At 39.9% G+C, this 24,406-nt stretch overlaps 1 protein-coding gene and 1 long non-coding RNA gene across 2 annotated transcripts in view; one reads left to right on the forward strand and one right to left on the reverse strand.

The window, feature by feature from the left end:
- Window positions 1–22,966, reverse strand: part of LOC115264153 (uncharacterized) — a 105,158-nt gene extending 82,192 nt beyond the window's left edge. Inside the window, exons 1-2 of the mRNA XM_062847201.1 lie at window positions 22,481–22,966; window positions 9,347–9,457 (exon numbers count right to left, since the gene is read on the reverse strand). Coding sequence (XP_062703185.1) covers window positions 9,347–9,457; window positions 22,481–22,664 — 295 coding nt within the window. The 5' untranslated portion in view covers window positions 22,665–22,966. The remainder of the gene's footprint in view (window positions 1–9,346; window positions 9,458–22,480) is intronic.
- On the forward strand, window positions 13,101–18,964 carry LOC134285763 (uncharacterized). Its single transcript, XR_009996606.1, has 2 exons — window positions 13,101–17,462; window positions 17,581–18,964. It is a non-coding gene; the product is annotated as an uncharacterized LOC134285763 (long non-coding RNA).
- Window positions 22,967–24,406: the final 1,440 nt, after the last annotated feature.

The raw sequence follows: 24,406 nt of genomic DNA on the forward strand, positions 1-24,406 counted from the left end.
CTAACGGAGCTATGCGAAACGAATGGGATTCGTGACGTCATGCCATGAGTCATGACAATCACATCCATATCAATCAGTGATGTGATGATGGTCGCAAAACGAAGTTTAGTTTAAGAGACTGTAGAGCGGTGGAGCGAATCAGAAAGCGTCAAGACAGGGTGGTACAAATTTGGTTTTAATCAGCGTCGATGTGATTAGAACGCTGATGGTTCGAAGAACTGGGTTTGACATTCAACGAATTTGATTTTGGACGTTAGTCTTACAAACCACAACAGTACACCTTATCAGGGATGGGATCATTCATTTGCAAAGAATTACATTCACTTGCTACTATCTCAGTTCAGAAGCATGCTATCAAAAAACAATGTATGGATGAATTTAACCTTGTAGCTTTATCTGAAAGTTTACCGAATGACATTAGGGTCGCACACGCATACCAAAGTCGTGAGCGAGCTGTGAAGGCAACTCTCCACGCCGTGAATGTAAATTACATTCACGCCGTGGAGAGTTGCGTTTGCTGGTTTCTGTTGACCTAATTATTGATGCTACGCTAGTACATTGTTCTACAAAGTTTCAGGTAAAACAAAAATGAAAATGTGTTCCATACATTGATTTTTGCTACGATGTTTCTGAAGCGAGTTAACAGCAAGTGAATTTAACTGGTTGCAAATGAATGATCCCATCCTTGCACCTTATACCTTTCTCGCTAAAAAGAGAATAAAACAACCAAAAATCATACTGATTTAGTCCCTCCTTTAGTCTTCTTCATGCAGTTGTTTTCCTTATATTTCATAATTGAATGTTTATTTCAACATTGTAGTTATTCAGTGAACATTTTATTTCTCGACATCTAATATCCAAGTTTTGGTATTTGACAAAACATTCAAAGAGCAGAGCATCGAAAGTACAAAACGTCAAATTTTCAAACCGAAAGAAAGTTAAAAAGGATGTTTGGGATTACAAAAGGATGTTTGGGATTAAAAAGGATGTTTGGGATTCTCATGAACAAATATCAGAACTTAAGGTTCGAAAAACGATGTCGACCTGTCAATGTTACACTTTACACCTTGTGACACTTCATATGAACGTTTGACCTTTCTCTTTTCGACCTTCAACCTATCGACCTTTTATCTATTCTGACATTTTGTCATCCAACTTTTTGTCATCAAATCCATCTGCACTGCACAGCACTGCATCATGCCCCAAAACTCGACTGGAATGGAAAATTTAATTTTCCGTAAAAAGCCAGCGGGAATCTCTTCCCTCTCGGAGCCGGTTACAATTATTAATTGACACTCTTATCGATACGTCGGTTGATAGAAATCTGAACTGCCGTAAAAGTTTCCACTACCTCTTAACCCACATTATGCGCGCCAACAGTCAGTGAAGGCTATCTCAGAAACGGCTAACCGCGATAATCGATAATATACATGGGAGTTATCCTTGAGTGAGTCCTAGTTTTAGGTTACGTTGGTTTGTCATCCAATTACAGAGCGTTAATGATTAATCATAATTCATAGTAAGTAGTAGTAATAGTAGTAATCATAATCATACGGAAAATAATTTAATCAATCATTAATCATTCATCATTAAAAATTATTCACCAAATAAAATACATGATCCAATTTGAATTAGTTTAAATGCTGTTCTAAGTACTAAAACCTTTTTTATGCAGGTTATTTTTATGCACTTTCAATTTATGCACCTTTTTATTTCCTACATAAAAAGAGGGTGAGCTATACTTAGAATCAATATTGTGCATAAATGTCATAATGACGCTAACTATGGCCACGGCGCGTTTATGGTGGCGAGCAAAGGGAGGTCACAGGGGGTCCCAAAGGAGTACCAGGAGATTGCAGGGGAGTTTCAAGGGGGTACTAGGAGATCCCAGGAGCATTTCTGGGTTCTCTCAGGAGGCTTCAGTGATTCTAGGAGGTCTCAGAAGTTCTTCAGGGTGTCTCAGGGGCGTTTCAGATAGTCTCAGAGGGATGCCAGGAGGCCTCATGGGGTTCCAGGGGAGTTCTAGCGGGTCTCAAGGCCATTCCAAGAGGTACTAGGGTGTACCATGAGGTCTTAGGGGGTCTCAAGGGATTCCAGGGCGTCTCAGGGGCGTTTCAAGGAACTTTCGGGGCGGTGGGAGGGGGGTCCAAAGGCGTTTCAGGGGCTTCCAGGATGTTTCATTACAGGCAAAAAAATGACGGTTTCGAACTGTTCCAAAAACCGCGAAAGAGTCATGCGGGTAACTCGAGAACAGGAAGTATGGGGACATTGATTTTGGGAGCAGGTATCAGGGGCGTTTTGGGGGGCATTTCAAGAAGCTTCAGAGGATTTTCGACGGGTTCCAGAAGCGTAACGCAGGCGTTTTCGGGGGTTTCGGATGGTCTCAGGTATGTTACATAGGGTCCATGGGGCGTTTAGGGGGAATTAAGAGGCGTTTCAGGAAATTTCAGAGGATTTTCAGAGACCCCTTCACGAAAACCCTCGAACCTGCCTTAAATTGTCCTTGAATCCTCCATAATCTCATTGAAATGCCCTTGAAATCCCCGTAATCAATTTGAAATGCCCCTGAAACTACGAAATGTTTCTGAAACCCCCCACATGAATTGCCTCGAAACGCACCATGAAACCTGCGTAATCACATTGAAACGCCCTTGAAAGCATCATAATCAAATAAAAAACCTTAAGCCCCAACGACCCTACAACTCTTTGAAATGCCTTGAAAAGCCTCTGAAATCCCCTTTATACTATTGAAACGCCCATATAATCCTCGCAATAACATTAAATGTCAATGAAACCTAAAGGAACGCTCTTAAATCCTCCTGAAATCCCCTGAAACAACCCCCTGAAACGCCCCTGAAGACCCTTGGAACCCCCTTTCGATTGGCTTTCTGAGAACTTCCTGGAAATCCTCTTGGCCCCATCTCAATTTCCCTCTTTTTTATACCCGTTTTTATGTATGCACATTTTTTATAAATTATAGCATAAAAAGAGGTTCCAGTGTAATATAATTAATTATTTCAAACGTCCCAAATGGAGGATAACGTGCCTCTGGAGCCGGCCTTCTGATAAGGCGCCGTTCACAAATAACGTAACGCTCTAGGGGGAGGGGGAGTATGGCCGAGCGTTACGGTCCATACAAAAAATACATACAAAAAAGCGTTACGGAGGGGGGGGGGTCGAAAAATGTCACTTCCCCTCATACTAGATCAGTTAATAAAAGTACTACTTGAGCGCTTTACTTGGGAACAGAAAACTTGACTTTACTTCTGTAATTTCAAAAATATTTTAAATAACTCATATATAGTTAATCATTTAACATTTCCAGGGCGGAATTAAAAGGTATAAACCTTTTAACACGTATTCGAAGAGGGTATTCTTCTTAGAGGGTTCGAAAAGTCGGTACAAGACAATTATTTCCAGTTGTTTGTGATTGATTAATCATGAATAATCATGATTATTAATCAATGAGCCAATTTTAATCATTAATCATCAATGAGAGTATATGACAGGTGGGGAAGAAGAAGAGATGGCTATGTATTAGTAAGGAAAGAAAAATATAAACACAAATAGTGACGTCACTATTTGACACGCGTTCTTATGGGAGCTCGCTTTGCTTGTAGTAGTGACATGTTTTGCACCAGACACGGATCTCACGCACACGAAGTATATTCTTCCCCACCTCTATTAGACTCTCATTGATTAATCATAATCTCTAATCACAGATAAAACCAAATTTAATAATAAATCATAATCATTAATCACCCTAAAAATTAAATTAATCATTAATCTCAATCATTACTCACAGAAATTGGAATTTCAATCATTAATAATTAATCATGATTAATTTTTTTGTTAATCATGAACGCTCAGGTGAATCATCATCCAGCGGAAAACTGGAAATGCATCCTTTTTGTCTCTAGTGAAATATTCATCTACCCGCAGTTCATTATCTAGACAGAACATATACGTACCAAGTAGCATTTTGATGACCAATTAGTGTTGAAGTGGTTTTGAAAACCGTCATAAAACCTAATACCTTTTATTTATTTTTTCTCTAGTTTATTATACTTAAATCATCTTCCTACCTTGTTTGTGTTACGCCAACTTCACTGGTGTTCCAGTTTCTGGTGCAAATGTGTAGCACTTTTTGACCAGTCCAAATTAAATAGACTAAACAAAATAGACGTATTAATTTGTGTCGAGGTCGGATTCATGAAAGGTCGGAGGTCGGATCTTCATGAAAAAGCTGATGATTTCCTATATGCGAGAAAGAGTACATGAAAGACTTTCAGAAAACAAAACTTACAATAACAGCCTCAAAAAGCCTCGAAGGATCTTCTAGGGGAATTTCAAGAGGATTCCTTGGATAGAACCAAGAAAGAGTTCATTGAGGAATCTCAATTCATGGTTGAACTCCTGCAGGAATCCCAGTAGAAACTACAGGAGGAACTCATACAAGAGACATCTGGGTAAATTCCAGAGGAAACTCCTGAAGTAATTCAAGAAGATACTCCCGAAGAAACCACAGGGTTCGGGAACTCTTTTGGGTATACAAACAAAAATTTCTCATCGAACACCAAGTGATAAACCAGTTTCCAGAAGGAACCCCCTTGAGGAAACCTACAAGTAGTTCTGGAGGAATTTCAAAATCCTAAAAGTATTCAAAAAGAAACTTCTCAAGGAGTCGGTGAAGAAATTCCTGGATGAATCACAGAAAAAAAAAACTTCCGGGGAGCTCCTTCCTGATATGATTTCTAAAGGAACTTTTACAAAAGCCTCAGATAAAACTTCTTAAGGAGTTCCACAAGATTTTAAAAAATAAATCCTAGTAATTACTGGACGAATACCATAAGAATCTTTCAGGGGTTCCGAAGAGACCGAAAATCCAACGAGAATATTAATATTGTTGACTCTTTATTATGGGGAAATTCAGCTCGAGGCTGGTTGATTCCCGACGAGATTAACAGATAAATCTCAGAAACATGCTCGGAGGGATCTTTGGAGGAATCTCAGAAGGAACTTCTTGAGGAATTCCAAAAAAATCAGCGTAAAGCAAGAGATATCCAAGCAGATTACCTAGAGAAATTCCAGAAACATTCTTGGTGCAATATCGGAAGGTATTCATCGAGGAATTTTAGAGGTATTTCTGAAGGAATAAGACTTACGTCCATAACCATTACTCGATAGATGCGCATTTGCATAGAATGAACCATCCAGCAGCCGAAAACCCGTAACAAATTGATACTAACATCAAAGGAGACGAAAATGCCAAGATATCTCCCGGATGAGCTGCAGTGCACCCTGAAATCCTATCCTCGCAATCATGTGACCCACTAACCTCGAGTAGCCATGCATGAGTACCCGCCTCCTCCCAGTAGTAACCTTGATTCCATTGCATATACAGAAATGAATTTCGGCTCCGTAAAGCGTTACACGTGATTGAGCCCTAAATAAACAAACTATATTAGAAAGAATTGCATTAAGGCGAAACTGGAAGCATTTCCTCATTTTTCTGGTATTTGATTTTTTTATTAACCTTCCGTAACTCGCGCGGTTGACTGCCTGGGTCAGCACCACACTGGTGCTGAGTACAAAAAGCGAGATTTTTTCAACGTGTTGTACAAAATACAAAAGCGCGATCGCTCGAGGGTTAAATAACGAAGCAACATTTTCAAAAACGGTTTTCGTACACATGTAGAGTAAAGGTCAAGGTATCTTCTGATTATTTTTTCGTGGTGGAAAATGTTTTCCATTTTTGCAGAAACCATTTTTTTTTTGTGAAATTTTGTTTAAAAATGGTTTCTGCAAAAACGAAAAACCTATTCCACCAGGGAAAAAAAATCAGGGGATACCTTGATTTATACTCTACATGTGTACGAAAACCGAATTGGAAAATATTGCTTCGTTATCAAATAAAAATCAAAAACCAAAAAATAAGGAAATGGATCGCCTTAAGAACATTTTCAAGAATTCGTTAGAAATTCCAAAACATTCTAAAACTAAATTCAAAAGAAACTCATTCTGGATTTCCATCTCAAAGTCTTCTACACAACTTTCTTCAGAAATTTTTCTACGATGCCTGTCGCAGAATACCGTCAAATTTTCTGTTTACAATTAAAACGAAAAAAAAGACAGAAAGTCGAAAGAACGCAAGTTCGAAAATTATTTGCTCCAGGGAAATTTACCATTAAAAATAATGTTTCAACGTTTTGTCCCTAAAGTGTTGCACTTCGACCTATTGTATTTTGACCTATGATCATATATTTTAGAAATATTCGACTGGGGTTTATAATTGCTATGGGGTTTCGCGGCATTCAGACACGGGAAAGGCATTGATAATTCTATATCATTGCGAACGTTTCGATCCTTGGGTTGGATCTTCCTTCCTTGGATTAAGACCGAGCCCTGAGGAAGATCCAACCCAAGGATAGAAACGTTGACTGTGATATAGAATTATCAATGCTTTTCCCGTGACTGAAAGTCGGAAAACTTCATATCTATTAGATCATAGGTTCAGTTCATAAAAACCTCTACCTCTACACAAACGGAACTTTTACCTAAATTGATTTTAACGTTACAGGTTACAGGTCAGTATAAGGCAGTTTAAGTGGTTAAGAAAATTCAAAGTGATGCCATGTGGGGTTTCAGAGGGGTTTAAGAAAGTTTCATGGGGAATTTCAATGCGTTTCCGGGGATTTCAGAACAGTGCAGAAGTTCAGTGGCTTCCAAGAGATCTTCAGAGGGCCTTCATAAGGGTTTCAGGGGGCTTCAGTTGATTTTAATGAATCTTAAAGATCTTAAAGATTTGGGCTTGCTGTTGGACTCGCATCTAACACACTTTTACTATGTATCCTATGTCGTCGATAAAACATCCAGAACCCTGGGTTTTGTGTTTAGAGTGGCGAAAATTTTCACCGAGATTTACTGTCTAAAAAGGCTTTACTGCTCCCTTGACAGGTCAACGCTGGACTGCTGATCTGGAGTCCTAACAGAGCGAATCGAATCCCAGAGGGAGCCGCTTCGCCTTCCGCGTTACGAAAGCCGGTTTCAGTTGATTGACTTGCAACCTTTGTGTGTACGAAGGGATGTTTGTAGAGCCTTGACCGTGGCCGATACTCTACAAGGGCGAATAGATTGTGATACTACGCTACAACAAGTGAACATCAATGTTCAACCACAACTGCTACGGAACAGCTATTGAGGCTTCTACTTCGTCGTAGCAATTACGGGATACAAAATGCTTTGCTAGGTTTGCAGCGTATTTCAACCGTGTGGCATCAGTCTTCGACTTCCATATGACAAGGAACATACTAAAGCGAAGGATCACTTACTTTTTCACGAACCTGACATAATTTTAAGTAGGAAAAATTGTGATTCGTAATGTTATTGCTGTTTGTGATTTGTGACATTTTTTAAGAGTTTTTAGTTTTCAATATCATTGGGACTACAAATAGTCTGTTGATGTAAACACAAATAAATGAGACGAATGCCGAGAACGGTCAAGTCTCTCTAAACAAAAAAAAAAACACAAATAAATAAATAAAAGAAATAATTACGTTTTAAGGCGTTTTAAGCCGTATCAAGCCGTTTCATGGCGTTTCGAGAAGCTTCGAAAAGTTTCAGGGGGATTCTGGAAGGTTCGGTAGAATTTAAGAGAAGTCTCAGGGAGGGTTTCTGAGAGGTTTCATTGCAGTTTGAGAGGGGGTTTCTAGAGGCTTCAGTAGAGGTGCATTTCAAGACGATTGATAACGTTTCGAGAGAATTCAAGAGGTTTCATGGGGCTTCAAAGGGATTCAATAGAGTTTAAATAAAGTCTGCCTCGGTCTTAGGAGGTTTACTGATAGGTTCCAAGGCAAGTCAAGACATTCATTGAGGTTTTTGGGGGCTTCAGTAAAGTTTAACAAAAGCCAAGAAAGTTTTCAAGGCGTTTCAAGGTGTTTCGAGATGTTTCAGATGTTCCATGAGGGCTTTAGGGGGCTTTAGTACATTTTAAGGGAAGTCAACGGAGGACTCACGAGCAAATTTAAAGGAAATCTACGGGAGTCTCAGGGAGTTTTGTGACGGGTTTTAAGGTGAAACTTTTCAAGTGGTTTCAGGGAGCTTCAGCAAAGTTCAAGAGAAGCCTATGAGGGTCTCAGGGGGTTTTCTGAAGGGAATCAAAGCGTTTCAAGGCATCCCGAAAGGATTCAGGGTTTTCAGAAGGCTTTAGTAGAGTTTAAGAGAAGTTTACAGAAGTCTCAGGGGGGTTTTCAAAGGTTTTTCAAGGCGCTTCATGGCGTTTCAGGGGGTGAGTACAAACCTTTTTCGTACTACAGCGGGAGATCACTAGTTACGCTTGTAGATTCGATGACATATACTGCCCTGAATCGCAAGTCAGTCCCATCTGTAAAAAGTAGGCATTGAGGAAATGGACTCTAAAGGTTTCAAATTCGATTTCTATGTAAAACTTCAAAAAATCGCCGTGAATTGAAAACTTCTGCGATCATCTTGAAACTTTTACATATTGTTTCAATCGTGAAAAGGTAACTGTGAAAAATGTAAAACTGTCTAAAACAGAGTTCGGTTATGTACTGGAGGGTACCCAAGTTCGTAATGGAACTGACTTGCGGTTACATTTCATTATGGGACAATCTGACTGGTGTTGTTTTTCGTTTTACTGAACAAACTATATATTTCTATTTACGCGGCTGAAAGATCATCCGAAGAAAGTTCGAAAATGTCCATTAAGCCATTTTTGCTCAAAATGCAGATGGAAATGACTTGCGATTCACGGCAGTATACTCAAAGAAGCTTTTGAAGATCTTTAATGATTACTGAACTCACTGCTTGAGCGAGCCTAGTTGTAGCATATTTTAGGTAGTGCTTGTTTTTCTTCCACTGCGTCCATAAGCACTTTTGTGGCATTTTGTGGTAGTGCTTAGTAGTAGTAGCACATTGTAGGCACTACATACTCACATAAACAAAATGTGCTCGATTGTGTAAAGTGAATCACGCTACGTTTTTTTTCTGGACTTATGGTCCATTAGAATTTCAACCAGAAATTCCACAACTTTTTTGAAAGAGGTGAACCGTTCAACCCTAAATTCTTCTAGTTATTCCGGCAGAAGATCCTCTGGTGATTGAACTTCAGAAAACTCTTAGAAATTCCTCCAAAGGAGCTCTACACAAATGTATCAAAAACTTGTATACAGTTGATCCTTCCAACATTTTAATACCAACAATTTGTAACAAAACTGACAACTACTAAAATCAACTCAAACTAGTAAGCTAATGATAAACTATTCTACCCCGCTATATTCATTGTGTCTATTTCTACAGAAAAAAATATCTCAAACTACAAAATCACCTGGAGATGCCGGCCCAGGGCTGAGGCTGATGCTCTCGGACGAGGGCGCCTTCTGCAGCGGAACCAGCAGCGACGTCCGGCGAAACTTCTTCTCTTCGGCCGAACGCGGGTCTGCCGGTTGTTGCAGGTGATGCAGATGAAAGCGTGTGCGGCCGGCGGCGGTTCGCACCCACACAAAAATATGATGTAAATACATATGGTGAACCAAAGATGTTGTTTTTGGACCGCCGTGTTTTTTGAGGTGGCGTGGTGGAGAGAGAGAAGGCGGCGCGGCGGTGCCAAGAAGAAAAGAACAAATCAAGAGAAGCAAATTGTTAGCTGACCGAGATGATGACATGTGGCAGGATTTGTGGTGGGAATCTAGGCACCTAATGTGGGGAACTACTGAACTACGGTGAAGCAACTACAAGTAGGTCAATAAAGGTAACTGAATTACAGATAGCTACCTCATCTATATATACAAGCAATATTTACATAAACTCACTATGATGAATAGCCACTGTACAGAAGGTCAGCGAACACTAAAGCTACAGCAGTTTGCAGAATCAAAAAGGAAGAAGTCAAGCGAAACAAATGATTACTTGATGGTAAACTAATCAGGTTGGCACTTATTTTAACTAGTTAAATATGATATACGCTCATTGATTCAAGCAATCACAATTAAAGCAGGCATGAAAAAGTTTACCAGTTTACCAACTTAACACCAATGTTTAGTAATCAAAAACCATGCCTCGTTATTTTTTATTTATTTTTTTCATTTCCCCTTTGCCCTAGAAGTCGTCATGCAATGTAGTAACTCGAAAATTATTTTCGAGCAACAAAGAGGTCGCCTGAGGATGCACACATTACATCGTATAAAGTTCTATTTTAAATCACATCATCGCATCAATGTTCGGCGAACGTACAATTTCCATCGTATATAATCTTATTTTGTTGAACTTACTGCGATGTATTTAATAAACTCGTATGGAAATGTGTGTAACTTCGTAAGTGCAGGTATATCTCGATTTAGAGGACATTTCAATTTTCAACATGTCTATAAAATCGAATTTTACATGAAATCGAAGCATTTTTTTTTATTGTTAATGTACACCAAAATGTAGCAAAACATGTAAAAACTGCATGAAAACTGAACTTTACGAATTGCTTCAAAAATTCCTCAAGGGCATCGGAAATTTAGAGATTCGTGACAAAGATTTTTTTTACAAAATCTGACATGAATTGCTACACGGCTACATCAATTCCACCATATTTTTTTACAAATCATTTCAGAGATTACTTCAGAAATTCCTCTGGATATTAATCCAGAAATTTCGTTTGGAGAATCCTTTAGAAAGTTTACCAAAAATTTCTACAGAAATACATCTAAGAAATATTTTAAAAAATCTTTCGGAAATTTGTCCGAACTGAAATCCATCCTAGAATTCATTCAATAAATCATTCACGAGATCTTGAAAAAATCTCCCAGGGATTCTTGATGAAATTCGTTCGGGGACGCCTTTGGAAACTCCTCGAAGATTTACTTTAAAAAATCATCCAGAGAAATTCAGTCAAAACGCCCTTCTCAAAATCTTCTAGGGATTCCTTTAGACTTTTGAATGTCCTCCAGAAATTTCTTCAAGAACTTCTTAAGAAAGTATTGCACGGAATGCTTTCAAAAATGTTGCATGGATTCCTTTAGAAAATACTCAAAGAATTCCTTTCAACAAATCTTGCATAGATTGTTTCAAAAGTCCATCTACGAATTTCTTCAGATTTTTTTCATAGAGAAATTTTTCAAAGCATTCATCTTCTAGAAAACCTTCCATGAACTTTCTCAAAAAAAAAAATCCATTATTTTTTTAGAAACATACATTGAGACCCATATAGCCGAGGCGGTAAACGCACGGGTATTCAGCATGACCATGCTGAGGGTGACGGGTTCGATTCCCGGTCGGTCCAGGATCTTTTCGTAAAGGAAGTTTCCTTGACTTCCTTGGGCATAGAGTATCTTCGTGCCTGCCACACGATATACGCATGCAAAATGGTCATTGGCAGAGGAAGCTCTCAGTTAATAACTGTGGAAGTGCTCATAGAACACTAAGCTGAGAAGCAGGCTTTGTCCCAATGAGGACGTTACGCCAAGAAGAGAGAGAGAGATACATTGAGAATAAGAAATTCAGAACTCCTTCAAATTTATTTTCAAGTTTTAAAGTTGAATTTTCTCCCAGCATTGCTTTAAAAATTCTACAAGAAATTATTAATATTCCTAAGATGTTACGCCAGGCACACTACGATGGCACAGTGTAGTTTAGCGAGCCTGTCTGAGTCATATTGACCCCAACATCCTACTAGGGTTAAGGAAATTCCCAAGATTTCTTGACATTCCTTTAAATATTCCTTCAAGACATTTCTTTTCCAGAAATTTCTCCAAGGATTTATCAAGAAAGTCAATGGATTCCTTTGGTAATTTTCCTACAGATTTTTTCCGAGATTTTCATAAAGAATCGTATGGAAAGGCTGGAAGACATTTTGCAGAAAAAATTCCACCGGGAATTCCTTTATATATCCTCAGAAATTTCTCCATGATTTCTTCTAAGCATGCCTCTAGGAATTTCTCTATGGACTCCTCCAGGAGTTCATTAAAAAAAATTTTCAGGATTATTATTAGGGGATTTCTCCAGATTTTTTCTTAAAAATATTTCAAAAGGTTTCCAGGGGTTTCTAGGTGTTTCTTCAGGTTTTCCTCCTGGAATTTTGTTACGTTTGTAAATTGTTGTGAACATTTTGTCAGTTTATTTTGTATGTTTACTAAGTTTTGTACATCTGTTCCTGAAATTTAATGTGCATTTGTAGCGCTTCAAATATTTCAGGAGCGATCCAGTACAAAACACGCAAGCCGTCCCCTAACACGGACATCAAATTGTAGACGGTCTTGTGTTGTTGCCCAAATCAGCATGCCCCCTTAGGATTAGAAATTCCTAGACCAACACAAGCTATGCATACAGAAACAAATACTGCGAACTAAAAGGCGAACTGCCAAACAAAATACAATTCTAGGATGACTGATGGACCAAGAACAATTATGAAACCTCGTCATCCTGGGTTCGGACTTCGTTATCCACATGGATGACTGGGCACAAATTAATGTTATGTGTTGCATGTTTGTGTTTTGTGCATTTGTAATGTTCCATTTTGTTTTTCGTATCCCACTAGTATCAAAATGTGGGACTCGATGCGAAAAAGAAAATACGCATTTGTAGGGTTCAGTTAGCAGTTGTCTACATTGTGGTACCCATCGGGAGCACAATGCAATTGTAGTGTTCCGCAAAACTTTTTTCCGTTACAATTTCTTCAGAAAATCCATCTATGGAATCTTAAAATATTCTAAGTTTTTTTTCAGAAATTCTTCCAGGATTCATTTAGAATTTTCCTCAGTTTTTTTATAAATTCCTTCTGATTTTTTTTCAGTGATACTTTCGGAAATATCTTTAGACTTATTCTTTACCTATTCTCTATTCTCTAAAATTACTTCAGAAATTTCAGCACTTTCTTCAAAATTTGTTCCGAAGCATTACAATAAGCTTAAGTACACGCTAAGATAGTAGGTAACTACTAAAAATATCAGGAATATATAACAATTCTCGGTGAGGAAGTCATGAGAAATGTTGATAGAAGTTTGTTAGAAAGCTTTGAGAAAAAGTCTGGCGAATGGGCAGTTTGCATTCATCCGCCAAAAATATTGTCATTGCTAAAGGATCTGTAAAAAATCGTGATCATCGACAAAGCGAGGGATATTTGTAAAAAATTAAGTCAGAAAGGGAAGAATGAAATTAAGGTAAATATATAAAACTAAGTATGTCATGAGGTATGTATGCTTTGGTGCTTTTATGGGTTTTCCACAAAACAATTTATTTATATGAAGTGCTCCGCGAGTCAAAAGGCTGAAAACCCCTGCATTATAAGTCATCATAATACAAGCTGCAAGTTTTAAACTGATTGGATATTAAAATGTTACCATAAAAAATGTACATAAAATCGAGGAAAAATTAGAATTACTATTAGCAATTAGCAAGTCGCACAAATTCGTAGGTGGTACAGTCCCAGACCGCTGTTAAGAGAGGTAAAATGTACATAAAAACAAAGTACATGAAATCGGGTGTCTATATAATCGGGAGTTCACTAAATCGAGGTATACCTGTATACATACATATCAATTTACACATAATAAAGCATAACTAATTGGCAATTCGCATAATTGGCTATACGCACTTCACTTCAAATTTTTCTTATTACAACAGTTGACTTCGTATTATTGTATGAATAAACTCTCATTAATGCATAAATAAACTCGCTCAAGTGTACTTGCATACTCGCATAAGCGAGAATCGTTTTTATTAACATAATGCGATTTAATATGGGATAATAATGTCTTATAATGTTATTATTGTCCCCTCAATGCAGGTATATCGTCTCCACTTTTATACGCATAATAAGGAATAAGATGCTGCAAATGCGATGTAACTTGCACGGATAAAATACGATGATTAACTTTATTATACGCGTAAATTGGTTGTAAGGGTCATCTGTAAGTATCTAACTACAACTTCATTGATATCTTCACATTGAACTCTATGGCTCTGGTTCTGCCTTATGTCAGCCAGAAAGCGCAATCTGGAATAACCGGTCCAATTAACGAAGTTCAAGTCCAACAATCAAAGGCATCCGACACCTTCAATTCGAGTTTCAATTCGTGCACTCTTCGACCAGTAGGGGTATATGCCTCGCCCTCCGATGATTGATACCCAACCCATAGCTACCGCCGAGGCATTCAATCAAAACTGGAAGGAGGGCTCTACAAATAGCCAAAAGGCACTGAAAGTGAGTTCGGTGCAGGTACGCAGCACGGGATAATAGCAGCCCCTGTAATTGCATAATCGCATTGCTGCGCCTCGCACGGTTGCTTGGCTTCGAAGATCGCCTGCTAGTCATGCCGATGATGATGATGGTGGTGATGATGACCGTCATCGTCGACTGGGCTGGGGGGCTTTTAACAACGCAAAAACGTCTTGTTAAAGAGGGAAATGAAGTGTTTGGTGTTCGCTCCGACTTTAAGGCATCTCGGTCGCGCTCATCCGACTCTTACGGTTAATTACCAGTTCCGGATAGGTGCGTACATGCGTGTGGACTATGTGCGCGCGCCATCCCCAAGTGAATCCATTAGCGAAAGTAATTTACACTTTGATGGAATTGGTTTCTCGATCATAATAGGAATTTTCCCCCGGGAAAACATTGAATTGTGCCATGCCACTAGCACTCGTGGCTCTAGTAGAGAGAAAGAGAGAGAGGAACGGGACATTCATCCAGCTTTTACCGATATTGCTTTGAGACATGCCAGGGAAGGTTCAGGACACACATCAATAACAACAAAAGTAACGCAACGGCCAACCTGAAGCAATTTATGGAATGGGAATGGAACGGAAGCCAGAACATCGATGTCGGAAGCATGGCATGGCATCGATAAAACTGGCTCAGAACGGGGACCTTGCGGGTGGAATATGTTGTCTGCATTTAGTCGATTGATGAGAATTAACAATACATTTAGTCATCTCTGCAATTCAACTTATCGAATTGCATACCTATAGAATTACAGATCAGAATAAATGAACCAGCAAATTAAGCAGAAGCTATGAGGGAAAATACCTTTTTATGTACTGACACCATTACAGAATAATTGAGTGGAGCAATCTGTATGAAACTTCTTACAAAATTCTGTCAAGGTTTTCTTCCAGGAATTCTATGCGAGATTCCTCTCGGAACTCCTTCTGAGATCCTTCCAGGAATCTTACATGAACTTTTTTAAAAATTCCTCCAAATACTTCTCCAACATTTTTCCAGGAGCTCCATCTGGCATTCTTTCAGAAACTACTTCTGGGATTGCTTCAAGAATTCTTTCCGGGATTTCTGCGATAATTCCACCAGGAATTACTTCCAGGATTCTTTCGGGAACTCCTTCAGGGAATACTCTGGGAACTTCCTCTATGCTTCTGTCAGGAATTGCGTCTGGAATTTCTTCAGGAGCTACTTTGTGGATTTCTTCGGCAACTTCCTCCGGGGTTCCTTCGGGTACTCTTTCCAGGATTCCTCTTGAAACATCTTGCGGGAAGTTCTTTTGGATTTTTTTTTCAAAATCTGCTTCCAAAATTTCTTCAGGAATTCAGGGATTCATCTAGGAACGCTTGTCTGGTTTCCTCCAAACGTTTCGTTTCATTAGGAATTCCTGCAGATCTTTCTGTAATTCCTTTGGAAATTCATTCTAGAATTCTTTCAGATGTTTCAGATGTTTCATCTCCGGGAGTTTATTAGGGAGTATTTTGAGAAATTCTTCCTGTAGTTTTTGTTTATGGAATTCCTCGTGAAATTTCTACAGGATTTCCTTGCTCCGAGATGAGCCCGCCCAAGGCTGAAAATCTCGTGAATAAAGGTAATAATAATAAAGGATTTCCTTAAGGAAATACTCCAGAAAGTTCCTTCTGGTTTTCCTCCAACAGTTCCTTCCGGGATTGCATTTTCGAGAAATAGTTTCTGAAGGAACACCAAAAAAAATCTCAGGTCTTGCTCCCTGAGGAATCACAGAATGAAATGCTAGAGGGATGCTAGAAAAAAATGTGGAGAAACCACGGAAAGAATTCCTGGGAGAATCTCAGGAAAAATTGCTGGTGTAATCCTGGAAGGAGTAATCCTGAAGGGATCTCGGAACTAATTTCTAGAACAATTTCTGAAGTATTTTGAAGAAATTCAGGAACTCCAGAATCAATCGCAGAAGGTAATCCTCAAGAAATCCAGGACAGAATCTCTAGAAGAATCCCGGGAGTACTTGCTGCAGGAATCCTGGCAAGACCTCTTGAAGGAATCCTACAGGTATCTTAGAAGAAACTACTGGAAGACCCCCAAAAGGAACCTCAAATAAACCCCTCGGAAGAATCTTATCAGGAACTCCCTGGGAATCCCACAAGAAACTCCTTGAGAAGTGCTGGAACAAACTTGTGGAGAAACCGCGAAAAGTTCCTTGTAGGAATCCCGGATGAAATTCCTGTGGAATTCCAGAAGGAACTCTTGGAGGGATGTCACCGTGTCGTCATCAAGTCATAAATCTGCACACTTTCCCACGCTCGCGAACCCCATATTTTGAGTTGAATCCACGGAATAGGTTCTCTAGGCATGGCCATGAGTCAGAATGCGCTGTTCAACACTCTTCGAACACGCTTCATACTCAGCGCTGCAGCCCATGCTGGGACATCATAGTATTGAGTCTGCTAGGCTCACCAGAAGACGCCTTTTGCTGCTTCGAGGTCCCCCAACGTTCGGCATGATCCCTGCTATATCGTTAACACAGCCTTCACCGTCTTTTCATCGACGTGTCCTTTGAAGCACAGACGATCATCGATCATCACACCTAGGTGCGTAGAAGCGGGTTTCGAAGCGATTATGTGCTCTTCGACTACAATCCCCATTCGTAGGACTGCTTAAAAGTTGCTGATCAGAAGCACTTCTGCTTGGTGATGGACAATCTGAAGCTTGACTCTAGTCATCGATCTTTCCACAGTGGCCATTGAATCATTTAAGTATGTATTTTTTTCTGTTACCGTCAACACGAGGTCGTCTGCGAAACCTGTGATGACGACTCATTTCGTGTTTTAAAGTTAATACTCCGTTGTATACAGCATTCCAGAGCATTAAATCGAGTATGGACCCTTGTGGCGCAACTGCCATCGCTCCTAAAGTCCTCTATCCTGCGTTGGTCTCACATACTATCAGTTACCCTGTTCTGGAAGTAGCTCCGTAAAATTTTACACAGTGGGAAACTCGCATACTGTACAGCGCTACGACAATAGTTTCCCAACTGGCGCTGTTACCGTTACCACGGCACAGAATCGGTCACCACTCCGCTGTTTCTAGGATGCCTTCCCGACATTCCCGGTCCCGCAACGACTTCCTGAATAGCATTCACCGTCGATTTTCCCTTGCAGAATCTGAAATGCATCGCAGAAAGTCTCCCCTCTCTTTCGGCACATTCTGGCAACGTGCTCAAGATGATCTTCTCTAACAGTTTTTTTTTTTCTATAGTATGCAGCAGGTATCAGGTATCAGTAGGTCGGCTCAAGAGGCACGTTCTCCGCCATTTGGGAAATTTATGCCATCGCCATGAATACGAGCCTATTCATCATTTACCTGAAGGAGAGCGAATGCAGCAGACATATTGGTCTACACGATCCTGGATCCAATGGAGGCTTTACTGGTTTGAGCAGCAACATGAACTTCTGGCCCTTCCATCCGCCTGAGAAGTAACCTTCATCCAGGCATTTTTGAAACGCCGTCCTGACCATGTCCAGAAACGCAAGTATCTTCGTTCTAGATGTTACATTGGGGATCACATCCGGACCGGGAGCTTCTTCCTCTTCTTCAGCCCCATGGCGATTATCAATAGCTCTGCAATGGATATCCGAACGCCTCCAGATTCGGTACGCGTTGCTCCAAGGGTTGGAGCATCGGCTTCTGGCACGACTCTTTGTAGCATAGCAGTTCGACTTTCTCAGCCTTATTTCACGTTTAAGAACAGCGGTTCGTGCATCTTCGAAGACGAATTTCTTCTCTCTCAGCTTCATATCTGGCCAACTGAGCGCGCTTCCTGGCTCGGAGGTAAGCAGCGTGGAGGGTACCGTAGCATCGCATTCCACCGGAACGCTTCTCTTGCTAGGCTAGGCTACAATGGCTCTGCAATGATACTTACATAGTCTCTGTTGTCGACTGTCATAACAGTTGCTGTACGATATCGCAATGATTGAAATTGATTTGATTGAGATCTATGATATCTTCTATGTGGGAGTGAGTAGGTGAGTAAATGAATGAGTGAGTTAGTTACTAAGGGTGAGTTGAGTGAGTTATTAAATTAATTTTAGCGAGTGAGTGAGTTGTTAAATGAGTGTGTTAATAAGTAAGTGAATGAGTGACTGGGACTAAGTGAGTAAGAGTTAGTGGATTGGTGAGAAAGTGAGCTAATGAGTTAGTTAATGAGTTGGAGACATAACAAGTTTGAAATTTAGTATGTAAATGCATTGGTAAGTTAGTAAGTGAGAAAGCGAGTGAGCGAGCTTGCACTCTATACGTATACACGATCTTTCCGCAAGTGGGCTACGCTATTTATTTCACACACAAGCCAGCTACTCGCTCTCCGGCATTAAACAGTTGCACGCACTAAGCGAGTTTCTAAAATTCTAAATCTTAAAATGTATTTAATGATATTATGAAAAGATACACTTCTGTGACACTGATGAAAATATTGAGGATTTAGCAATGGGCCCTTGAAACAAATTGAGTTTTCTCAAGGGAGTGTGGTTAAACATTCTCAAATCCAAATCTAACTCATACCTGAGAGCCACGAATTAACGCTTCTTTCTATTTACTCTTCAAAAAACAGAAAAAAATGAGGCAATAATTCCCCCAGAAATTTGCTAATAAAAAATCACCAGAACTTTTTCTTGGAAAGTTTTGCCGAAAATGTTCATAAGGATACTTTGACTTTCCGTATTCCAATCGAACGGCAATTCCGACAGTGAATCTGACATCGCAAATCCTCTAAATCTAATCTATCTAAACAAAACGCTGTGGATTGCTAGTTTTTTTTTTGCAAAGGAAAAAGTGTGATAACTTAAGTACAGCTTAACAATGGACGGCAATGACGGCAAACAATCCATGGCACAGTGTCATTCAGCAAATCAAAACCAAAGCAGATTCGTCCGAGCGATGCAATAAAATGTAGATGTATTCGTAATGAGCTTTATTGTCGTTATGATTAACATTTCTGTATAGCATTAGTCTCGTCTAATTGCCTTTGAGAACATGAACGCTTTGGCGTGGTGACCAGTTCATGGTTTTGAATAAATATTGCATTATATAATCAACCTGGTTCATTTATAAGTCTGTATTCTCTACTGTTGTTCAGTGAAGAACAATCTTACTAACCTATCAAACCAATTTGAGTGCGAAATAATCACAAGCTAGTCTTATATGACGACCGTCACACTACTATACATGGCGACCGCGAGCTGATTAGTTTTCTTTCCAGAATTATAACAAAATTAATTCCAGGACTATTTTTTTGCTAAGGAATTCTGCTAAAATACTTTTATAGTAACAGGAAAGTTTAAAAAAAATCATCATTGTCAGTTCTCAGGAAGTTCTCTTCTCAAATGTCCAAGAACGTACCGCCAATCTCCACCGGTTGATAAATATCGCACAACCGAACCAATTCATTATTCATGGCACCACTAATGCGCCCCATCAGCATGTTCATGTCATCATCACCGATTTGGGACGATTAACACACCCATCCGGTCCAATCGGCCCAGCCTCGACCCACCCAACCGACCGTCAGGCATCCCATCCCACAAACCCACCTCGGACTTTCGGAGGGTTGTCAAACTTTCGTCCCTCTAAATTCGCAATTTGTCGCCAAATAAATAGACAGCAGGCGGCTAGCGCTGCTGGTTCTACATCGATATGGCCCCACAGTTGACGAGACGCCTCAGTTTTCCACGAAAATGCCGACCGGCATAATTTACGTCGGCTATGCTAATTTTCGAAAGCTTTATTGAAGGGGGCTGGCTGGCTGACGTTCGCAGGGTGTGGGAGCAGCACAGACAACTAGACGTTTCGTTCACCAGCATTGTCTTCGAAATCCATTGTTGCAGTTACAGTTTTTCTATTTTTATTGAAAGTGCAAAAATTGATAGGAAGAGATCGAAAATGCGGACGATGGGAATTTCACCAACTGTCGCGGATGTTTGTCTTTTGTCGAGAATACTTTGGATTTTTCCAGCCCAACTCACTGTTGACCAGCAAACCACTGAGTTCTGCTCTGTAACAGAAACGGCAAACAGAATTGATTAATGTTCATGACTAATGGATGGAGTATGGGTGAACCTTTGTCGTCCATCAAGGGTCAAGGACCAAATTGTGCCAGACGTACGTTAGATTTCTAGGCCCTGGGTGTCGAGGTCGATGTTGCCACAAAAAAGGAGTTCTCGGAATATGAATTCGCCCTACGTTTAAACACAACGTCGTGGTTACGACTACATCCAGTTGGCGACAGTGGCTGGCGCCGAAAAACCTCTATTCGAAAGAAATTACACACTGTGTATTGCCCGCTGTTAGCAAGGGAAAAAGTGTGATAACTTAAGTACATCTTAACGATGGAGCAATGACGACAAACAATCCATGGCACAACATCGGCCAGCGAATTAAAGCCGAAGCGATGTAATAAAATGGAGATGTAGGGTATCGGGATGCTTCGTTGGCATAGCCCCCTCGTTCGGCCTATCTCAACGTTAACCAAAAACTCAAACAAACACGCATAACTGGATATCGGAAAAGCTATGCGGCAAACAACTGTAACATTTCGTTTCAATTTTAGCACTTTTGAGCATTAAAAATGGATGAAAATATCGCTTTGTTTAGCTTTTGTAGACGCCATGATTCTTCGGCTTAGTGGGTAGTCTATACACATGATCATAGATGGCATGATTCTGGAACATTTCGAACTGACTTTTCAATAACTGAACATTTGATGCGACGGTCAAAGACGCTATTTTGAACTTGTATATTTGTTTTCAACGAATAATAAATATTTTACAAGTTGAATGTGGGCCGAATATTGAGGACATTTTTTTCACTATGTACCCAAATCTTGGCCCATCAGTAAAGTGACGTCAACAACACCGATAAAGTGACGTCAACAACATTGCTTGCGAAATAACCAGAAAGAACGAACAGGAAGAAAGATTTTGTGTACGGTGACTGTAAAAATATAACACAATAAAAGGTTGCGTTTTGCGTTGCTTTCGTTAATAAATTAAGAAAGAACTTAAGTTTAAGTAATTGATTTACAGTTTTTTGAAAATTTGGCTCCAAAAATGTAATGTACAAGTAAGATTGGTGAACAAACAGAGATAATACTTCAGCAGAAATATTGAAAAAATGAGATAATAAGTGGTTCTAGTGCATGGAAAGCAATAGGCCAACGTTGTATCCACTAATAGGCCAATTTTTGTACCATAGACCAACGTTGCATACCATCGCATCGAGTCTTTTCAACTTAATAAAGTAAATTCTTGAATATTTACGTTAGTTTACTTCCAATTGGGGAAACATGCATTACCTAGAGTGTGTAATAGGGTCAACATATTATTTCTAGTGCTATTAATTCATGAGTTATGGTCAAAATTGTCAATGCGGCTTGCAAATTAGGCCAAGGAATGGTACATATACCCTATTCGCAATGAGCGTCATTGCCGTTATTTTTAACATTGTCGCGTAACATTAGTATCATCCATTTGCCTTCGAGGACGGAGGACAGTTCAGCGAGATTTACAGTTCAAGGTCTTGGATAAACGCTTGATACGTAAACACAAAACTAATTACACTGCATTATAGAATCAAACTGGTGTGTTTTAGTCAGCATTCAAAACTTATGTTCAAAACAATGTGGAAGCGAAGTAACTACCAACTAACACGATATGACGATCGTTGCATTACTAGACATGGCGACCGTGACTTAAAAAGACACTAACGTAGATACACTGGATATTAAATTTCTGAAAAAAAGTGTTTCTATGGATTGTCAAAAAAACAGAAACTGTTTTGTCTCTACCGTAGCAGAAAACTTGGATCCTCAACGTGGCACGCTATATCTCTTATGGTTACAATAAAACAAGAAGAAACATTATAACGCCACGTCCACTGGCACCGATGGTGCCATCGCCAGCGACGGTTGTAAAATGGTAATTAGAACTCCCTTAACAACGTAGCCCCGTGCTTGTTCCGGTGCTATCGCAAACAGATTACGCCAGCCATGAACAAATTAACGCCAGTCATGGACTGACAGACGACAAACGGATGGCAGGACCAAACAAAAACCAACATGGTGGATGAAACAAAAATGCAATTCAGAAGGGATGCGAGCGAATCTCTAAGAAGCAAGCGATGTGGTGTTATGTACAAGTGGGCTTTTCCTCTAGTTTTGAACCAACACGTCAACAACCTAGAACTAACTTGGGTAACTTTTTTTAGGAATAATAAAACGAACAAACAACTCACCGAGATATTTCCCTCCGGATCCTCCGGAATTCGGCGGTGTTGATGCCTGCTGCTGTTGCTGCTGCGATGACATACCGTGCGACGATCCGAAAGCTGGTGCCGAATCGGGCCGCGTTCCGGCGTTGATCGGCGTCGAAACGGCACTGGCCGTGGCCGACTGCCCAACGCTGCTGTTTCCGCTCATGCCACCCGCTGCGGTTTCCTCTCCGGACACTTCAATCGTGAGACTGTTCTTTCTTCTGCCGTTGGGATGTGGTTTTTCTTCGCACACTCACACAGACACACACAATCCAAGAGTTTTACCAACTTATTTTTACCGCTTCCGGACTAATCCTGGGATGCGGAAGCCATTTGTGGAGACACTTGGAACGAACACTTTGAGAGCACTTAGCACTGAACGAAAAACTTTCCGAATGATATTCTTATAATCTTCCGGTGTGGTGGCAGCACCACGGGTCTGGTTGGCGCTTGAAATCTGAAATGGAAACAGCCGGAAGAAAAGAATGGAAATTTATTTAAATGGGAAGCCTGTTAAAGAGGATATTTTAGCTTATTGTTTTAAACTTATTTTTGAAAGTGCTATTTCCGGCATGATATTTCCCATGCATCTAAATAGATAGAAAATAGATAGCATCGAACATGCTATACATTAGAAAAATGTCGAACACGTTTATTGTTCACTTTATTTAACACATGTTGAACATTTAGGATGCTTTCAAGTTGTTACATACTACTACTGTGTTACATATTGTGACTTTAATCGGTTTAATCGAAAGCTTTCAAATAGGCCCATACTGCCGTGAATCGCAAGTCAGTCCCATCTGCATTTTGGGCAAAAATGAGTTAATGCCCGTTTTCGAGCTTTCTTCGGATGATCTTTCAGCTGCGTGCAAAATAATATATAGTTTGTTCAGTAAAATCGAAAAACAACACCAAGTCAGATTGTCCCATAATGAAATGTAATCGCAAGTCAGTCCCATTACGAACTTGTGCACCCTCCAGTATAAAACCTGACACTATTTTAGCCAGTTTTATATTTTTCACTGTTACGTTTTCACGATTGAAACAATGAGGGGATTCACTAAACAGTGTAAACTGATTAAACGTCGCGATCACCAAGGCAATCTTTGATTATTTCATTCGCAAAATCATGAAACATTTCAAATAAGCAGAAAATCATGGCTTACGCAGCAATTTAATCTGTTTAGTGAATCCCCCTAATGTGTGAAAATTTCATGATGATCGCAGAAGTTTTCAATTCATGGCGATTTTTTAGAGTTTCACATAGAAATCGAATTTGAAAACTTCAGGGGCCATTTTCTCAATGCCTACTTTTTACATATGGGACTGACTTGCTATTCACGGCAGCATAGGGCTTACACGAAAGCTCCTGTGCTCTGCTGAACAATTATCTCTAAAGAGATTTCTGTATTTTTAACATGCCCTGAATATCGGCTCTTTTGTCGTTTCAATATTTTGTATTTTTATTACTATTATTATCTTTATTATCGAGATTTTCAGCCCAGTGCTGGTTCATCTCGGAACATTTTGTATTTTCCAATTCCTAGATTCTGTGAAATCGCCATAAGGTTCAGTTGTAATGGTTCAGGAACCGTCTAACTAAGCTTCAGATTCCAAGAATCATTGCTTCAGGATGCTGTTCAGGTCCTTTTTCAATTCCAGCTCATCTAGGAGAGATTTAGGGACTATTTCAGATACCGAGAGGACAATTGGAACTACATGGAATAGAGGTGTGCGCCGCCGCGCCGCGCCGCGCCGATGAGAAACCGGCGTGAATCGGCGTGCGGCTCCCCAAGCCAACAAGAATCAAAAATACTATATTTTTTAAACGGGGATAGGTAAAGGGGGGTTATACCCATGCACTGGTGGAAAAAGTTTATGTTTATGTTGTTTGAAGCCGATCCA

This window comes from Aedes albopictus, chromosome 1 (genome assembly GCF_035046485.1).
Source record: "Aedes albopictus strain Foshan chromosome 1, AalbF5, whole genome shotgun sequence".
Lineage (NCBI taxonomy): Eukaryota > Metazoa > Arthropoda > Insecta > Diptera > Culicidae > Aedes > Aedes albopictus.